Raw genomic sequence first — 7,891 nt, 5'->3', positions numbered from 1 at the left:
ACTAGGTGATCCCACACTACATCTTTACTCTAGGCTTAGTATACCAACACTCACTACACTTATAAGGTTTCACGGTGCACACACACCGATCATCTTACATATGCTATGAAACATTGATTAAATTTGCTGGTCTGTTGGGAATGATTCCTCAGTATTAGGTGGGTGTGTTTTCAATCAAATAACTGCATCTGAAATGACAAAGTTTCTGAGCACTCCATCAAACAGTTAAGTACAGCATCCTTGTATACCTTGGTCACACCTCAAGCCTAGCCATTAATGTTGATGAATCAGCAGAACTATTACTAGCACAAGCTTCATTAGACAGTATGATGTTATCAGTACAATTACTTTCCCTAATTATATGTTATATCACTTACAAAACTTCTTCATCCTGTCCTGCACTGTTCTTAATATTTTTGAAAGATATTTGCCTGCTGCTCTGCTCAGCTAAAAGTAGAGTCATTTCCTTTTTATAACTATCAATATTTAATGCATCATTCCTAGCACCATGTCTTGAATGGTTACCCAATCCAAAACCAAACTCATCTGTATCTTCAGTATCTGAAAAGCTAATTATGTAAGCCAAATCAATCTAGTTTACTTGATATGACACCAAGGGAGTTGGTAGCACGTATTTGCACATTAATGACCCACGAATTTCAATACTGCTCATATTTTCTTGTACATATCTTGTATTCATTCGTTAAGCCCCTAATACACTTATGACCAAAATAATGCAAACATATAGTATTTTTAAATTTTCTGTACTTGAACAAGCAATGTTAACAGTGCCATAGCTTGGCAGCAACACAACTGGTTTTCAATCTAGAAGCTGACTTACTCTCAGGAAGCACATAATATCCTTATTCTCAACTGGGGGAAAAAATTTAAACCACAGTTAATCAAATTTGTAAATTTGAACACACAATATTATCTTTTTTTTTTTATGAATTTGCTGTGGAACAGGATAAATTTTGTATTATAACAAAAACTGAACTACCATTTTAACTTTTTTTTTGCCTATCAACTAAGACATGAAACTATTTTAAAAATGTGGAATCGTTTAACAATAACGAACAAGCTAATTTGTCAAGTGATGTTACTGATTTTTTTAAACAATTTTGGCTGAATGTTGGATTCTAAGTTTTTTTGGGCTTATTATACTATGATTGATTGTCCATAATTTTAATATACTATGAACTATTAGATTATAAACATGGGGCAGTTAAAAAATATGTCTCCAGAAAAATTACTTTAAACCAAGCAAATCATATGAAAGTTAAAGAAGTTACAAAGAAATATTGCTTTAATTTCCATTTGAAAGTTATACTGTACTATTAAAGTAGCTACTTAATTTATTCAGCACAATATATTGATTTAATTCCAAAAGTAACACATTTCTAAATAATCAATTTTATAAATATGACCAGGGATTGACAAATAAAGATACACATGAAAGTGTGATAAAAAGGGTTTTAAAATTATCAACATTAATAATTACTAAATGATCTGGGTAATTATTTTTGTATGGATGTTACTCTCAGTATAGGTACAAACAATAACGACTAGTTTGATTACTGAATAGATTTATAAATCTTTGATGAACCAGATATACAGAAATCCATGAACAGCAAAATTTGTGGATAAGATTAGCAAAGGTTTAACTAGCATAATTAATCTTGGGTTGAAAAAATATCTATACAAAAATAAAAGTTTAAATAAAGATAAGTCTAGTAAATCACGAAGTCAGAAACTATAAAAACATAAATAATAGCACATTAAAATACTTTTAAGCAGTTTACCTACTTAACACATTAATATTAAAACATTTTGATTTTGTTCAATGTCAACAAAAATGCCTTCAAACAAAAACTAACACTACCTCATGAAATGTAACACCAAATACAGTAAAATAATTTCCCATATGAAAGTATTATAAAGATAACATGTTAAGTCTGGAAAACCATCTCAATATGAATTGCTGATAATCTGGTCAAAATTTTTAAACAGTGGAAATGTTTACAAGGCACAAACAGAAACTAAAACACAGACAAAACTGACAGCAAATCTTGACATGCACAATGATTATTTATGCACAACAAGGTCAAATACATTAAACTAGAATGTGCAGGACTATCAGAGATAATGCTAAGACAAATTTACTGAAAACATAAAGATAGAGATAGAAAGAAAAATGATTTAACTAAGTTGTTCCACAAGAAACATAATAACTCAAATGAAATATAAAATTATAAAGAACTTTTTCACAAACTTTAAAAAAAAAATAATAATAATTCAGAACTTTAACTGTAGCAGAAATTGTTCACAAACTCTTTTCTTCTAGCAATGTATCACCAAGCTAAGCTTTTTACCACTTCTTTTTCTGGCCTTTACACGAGTCCCTGCTAAACTGGAAGCCTTATCAGCTTTTAGAGTTCAAAAAAAGAGCTTTCATGATGTGTTTAGATTAGTAGCTTATGGCTTCTCAAAGCTGAGATACATAAAATTACAACACATCATGACAACCGATGTTGTAAAATAGGCTAAAAAAATCAATAAAAATTACACTTGTATTCAATTTACAACATTAAGATAAGTTCTATTTTGTTCAAAAATATATTAATTTTCCTCCCAGGGGCTACAAGTGCCATACTATAATCACAAAAATTAACAAACATGATTTTATTGGAAGCACTTTGAAAAACAACCCAAAATTAAAAGTTGTGATCTTTTGAGATTTTTTAAATATAAAATTAAATAAATAAGACTTTTATTTAAGAAATTTCAACTCTGAAGTTTCTTGTTCTTCAATGTGTGGAAAAACAGCCACAAGTTTATTTTCTTTAATTTTTGTGATTCAATAATACAATTTTGCTTTCAAGGTGAGTTGCACCCACCTGGGTGTGAAAGAGTTAAAAGCCTGTATCTCTTAATAATTTCATCAAGTAAATAAAATTAAAACTAGAAGATTCGAACACCTTTAATACAAGAAAATGTGACTTAATTTCAGCCATTAAATAAAAAGGCCTGAATAAAATTCCACATATCAGATGCATATTTTTAATAACCTAAATAATAAACTAAATTATGAAATACTGCCTCAAAAAAGACTTTACCCTTTTCAAAATTTTATTAATGATAAAACATGCATCTTAAATTTAACTAAATGTCATTTTTAAGTAGAACGTTGCCCAAATATCTAAAATTGTTATCAGGGTTTCAAATTAAACAAAGAAAAGCAAAAAACAAATGTAATAAGCTTATATAGCTACTTGGACAAACAGCGACACAAATTTCATCATTTTTCAACAACACAAAAATCATTATCTGAAATAGTATACAATATAAATACTACTTTATTATTTCAATTTGACACTTTTATTAAAGTTTCTCTCCTCATAGTTAAGTGTTTTGAATGAGGCTATACATTAATATATTTTTGCCCTGCTTCAAACTTCACAATATACAAAAATTAAGAATAATCATACCACTGTACAATATTCTTTTAAAAGACTATTAATAACACATTTAAGACACAACTCTTCAAATAATAGTAAAAAATTTAAAATCTTTGGAAGTTTTATATGGATTTCCAACATACACTATCTTCCCAATTTTGAACAAAATGCATATTCTATGACAACATCTTTTCATTCCTGATAAAATGTAATGTTCAATTACAATTACTAAAATCTCCCATCATCTGTACACTGAAAAGTTTTCCTAACATTCAATATTCATAAAGTTGAGGTGAATAAAAAAGTGATCAAAATGAGAAAGCATCATTTTCTATTCTGAAAACAAGGACTGGTATTCAAAGTTTTTAAACATCACTCAGTAAAAACAATTTCTAAATATACACATCATGCAAGTAACTATTTTTAATACTGAAAGAGTGACTTCATACCCAGAAATTACTTAGTACACAAATTTGGTGTGTCCCCACCCAAAAGACCAAAAGGGGAAATAAGTTTGGTGAATATATACATAACAATCATGTTGCTAAGTCTGTTAAACTGTCAATCTGCAAACATATATATGAGGTGTTCATATCTTTATTACTGTTAAAACATAAGGCATACCAAACAACAAATATATTTCTTCTCAATCTTTCATTATTACAAGAAAACTGTGACATCATTAACTGAACTGACAAATATATATATATATATCTATTGTTACATTGACCTAAACAAAAACTTGGAAGTGTTAGTGATGAAACTTATTTCAAACTACAAAAATACACCTTCTTGTACCAGCTACTTCAAACCATAACAATTACACTATAATAATTACAGTAAGCTCATATTTGAAACAATGGAGTAATTATGCCTTTTCTGAAGTAATATAACTCTTATATACAATATTAAAATATCTAAATACCGTAAATAGATTTAAGTATAACATATACAATTTAACTATAAATTTTAATTTATTTTTAGTATAATGACAATATTTACAAGCTGATTACAAATAGCATAGAAGAACTGTTCTCAAAAGAACATTCAGCCCAAACCACTTACCTGTTTGATATGCAGCAGTAGCAGTGTTGGTAGGTGAATATCCAACTTGAGCTGCTTGAGGGTAATAATTCTGTACTTTTTCATAAGTTGTCTGATGAGGTTAAATAAAATCATGTTAGACTAGAAGATAATCAAGTACCAAACACAAACAATAACACAATCTAATAAAAGAGTATGCAATCAAAAGCCTTAAGTGCAAAAGTTCAATTGTAATGGTTGAGCTTTTATTCATCTTTTTGAATCCCATGTTGTTGTGAGGGATGGAACTTTGTCCCACATCTTAATTGCTGTGATAGTCTTTTTGTCTTCTTATTTTCTCCTTTACTTTATGGGTATCATTTAAGTATTAAGCTTACAACAGACACACTGAGAAAAAAAAAGTAATTTCACAACATGAACAATACCCAGAAAGAAAAGTGCATGATAAAATAAGAAAAAAATCTACCACAACAACTCCAATATATATAAAAAAAAACTGCATCCCTTAAAACAAGAATAAAATCTGAATTTAAAGAGTATGATTGCAATGGTGTAATCTGGGGTTAAAAAATAGGATAGGCCAAAATTGTAGTCGATGAAATGGATGGGTTTTGCTGAAAACTTTGGCCAACAATATGATGAGGTAAGTCCAGGCCATTCTGGCCCAGGATTTATAATATTATTTATGATAAAAAAATATTTATTTTCAGATACTGTTTAGATAATTGGAGAGTTTATGTAATAAAAATAGTAAAATGTGTGACAAAATTTCAATTCCGTCATGTGCCACTACCTAAATTATATATATAAGCATAAACAAGCAGCTTGCTCTAAGCTTGCTAACCTTGTTTTTTGTATTTGCAATACCAGTATACAAGAAAACTTTTTTCCTTTTCTTAAAAAGTAACAATGAACAACATTAATACTTATTATGTATATCATTACAGACACTACCACCACAATCAGTTGTCTTATGCCAGCAAATGATCTAGGTTTTCTCCAATTTTAAATATGGAAAAGCACAGTCAACTGAGTTACAAAATTTTCACCCAAGTTATTGTGTAAACTACAATAATCATAATCATATGACAATAAAATAGGAAGAACACTTTGCACTATCACCCTTCACTAATAACCCTGATTGTATTCCTTTGAAAACTAAATAACTCCTAGTTTATTTTTTAACTCTTCCACTCTGATATTTAAAGATAAACAACATTCCCAGTACCATGTTTGTTTTCAAATACACAATAAACAAAAGATATATTTTATAACATTGTACTGCTTAACCCTATTGGCCCAGGTACCCTTTACTGCACATGACCCAAGGTTTTAGTGTCTTACATTCAAAATTTTATTAAACTACTTTTTGTTTATGTTATACCAATTATAATAGCATAAAGTCTTGGCTAATAATCCATACTTTAATAGTATACAAGTTTTAAGTTCTTAATTCTACAAGGAAATATATAAAAAAGTCCTGAATTTCCACTAGTGTAGCATACTTGATACATTTTGTCTAAGCATGTCATCACCCCTATTTTATCCATCACCCATCAAAAATGTAAAAAATTAAATGTAAAATGCTCTCTATAAAATCGTTTTTGCTCAAACAGACCATAATTTTTATAGCCTTCAATATCGTTTGGTTACAGAGCTATCAAACAGAAAATCCGACCCCTCCTGCCACACCCACCTGTTACATCCTCTCTTTCACAATTGGTTGATAGTTCTCTCTTATGTTTCATTATTTATTACCCATAACCAATAGAAAGTTGAGGCTCTCATCTATCAAATGGCATATTGTATAACATTGTGTTTTGAACAGATGACCATCAATTTCACTCTGAGTAGCAACATCGTTCCCTTGGAAAAGTTAACGACTAGCTTGGATGAATTTGTAACAGCTCTTGTCTACTTTTTGCATGTTATTAGTCTATATTATTTGATGTATTATTTAAGTAAATAAAATTGTTTTATCATAATCGCTAAAAAAAAATCAGGCTTAACTCTACTCGTCAATCAAGGGCAAGAAAAAAGAAGATTGGGTAAGTACTTTATTTCTTTTTTCATATTTATTCTTTATTTATTATTATAAAAGTAACTAAAACGAAAAGTACGGATCTTTTTAAGTTATTTAAGACTAGATTAGGTAAAATAAGTAATAATATAATTAAAATTGTTCATGAATCACGCATGCGAGCAGCTCATGGGTAATGTAATTCAATAGTGTAACGTGAGCTGCACATTCCCCAAGTGATTTACAACTTATAATGGTGCAGATAGCAGTTAGACATGGTTCAAAGGACAATAAAACAATAAAATTTAATTATAAATAGATGTATAATGTTACGAACTTAGAGCTATCTAGGATAAACGAATGTAGTTTCAGGTTACAATCTGAAGTCATAATAGAAAGAAAAGAAGGTTAATTTAGGTTTATTTCGATTTTTTTTTTTTTGGTGGTTACGAGGTTGGTCGAATTGACTGATCCAGTTTTGAGATTAGGATAGAGAAAATAACATATAAACTATAAGGATTTAGTGAACAAAAACATTTGAAATGCATTTAGAGGTTTTAGGGATAACACAAAGGAAATTTGAGATGACAAAAAGTATTTTTAATTTTAATATGAAAATTACTTTCCACACGGACTATTCAAAACAAATACTCAACATATTCATAGACAAAACTTTATTTTATTAGAAATATTTCACTAAGAAATATGACTTTTTGTATGTGAAAAACTTGTAATATTAACTGAAAGACTGCCAAATTTTGTTAAGATATACCCAATATATAGAGAGTTACAAGTATCAAATTTATATCAACTTTAAACGAGTACAAAAGGTCACGTGACTCGGTCAAGTGGACCGATCCCGTGTTGGGAGAGTTAATCAGAAACTTGAGACTGGTTAATTTTAGTAAATTTGAAAAGGAATACCCCTTCTTCTTGGTGGTACAATATTCCAAACTCAGTTACAATTAACTCTTTCACCATGGGCTCGGTCTCTGGGATCGAACTCGTTACCATTTTGCAGTTGTTATAGTTTTCATGCTATAGCTTTTAAATTAATAAGAGATTGGTAACAAAATTTGGCAGATTATCAGTAAACATTACAATGCTTTCATACACAAAATATCAAATATTTTTATTAAGTCTTAAGATTAATTAAGTAGTGTTTTTCTTATGCCTTTTTTTATATTCACATGTTGCCTATCGAACATGCAAGGTAATTTTCATTTTAAGATTAAAAATACTTTTATGAATCAGAAAGTTTTCAAAATTCACATGTGAAATCTTTATAATGCTAAAGTAGTTATCAAATGTTTCTTAAGAAAAAACTTTATATTTTATCTGTTATTTTCAATAACGATTATTTTTATGG

At 29.0% G+C, this 7,891-nt stretch overlaps 1 protein-coding gene across 1 annotated transcript in view; it reads right to left on the bottom strand.

Moving 5' to 3' along the window:
- LOC106458504 (zinc finger RNA-binding protein-like) overlaps nucleotides 1-7,891 on the bottom strand; it is a 93,666-nt gene that overhangs the window by 72,143 nt on the left and 13,632 nt on the right. The window contains exon 3 of the mRNA XM_013918025.2: nucleotides 4,524-4,614. Within this exon, the coding sequence (XP_013773479.1) occupies nucleotides 4,524-4,614 (91 nt within the window). The remainder of the gene's footprint in view (nucleotides 1-4,523; nucleotides 4,615-7,891) is intronic.

Source organism: Limulus polyphemus, unplaced genomic scaffold, assembly GCF_000517525.1.
Source record: "Limulus polyphemus unplaced genomic scaffold, Limulus_polyphemus-2.1.2 Scaffold477, whole genome shotgun sequence".
In the NCBI taxonomy this organism is placed as follows: Eukaryota; Metazoa; Arthropoda; class Merostomata; order Xiphosura; family Limulidae; genus Limulus; species Limulus polyphemus.
The sequence above is the reverse complement of the archived record's forward strand: the minus strand, read 5'-3'. Positions and strand labels throughout refer to the sequence as shown.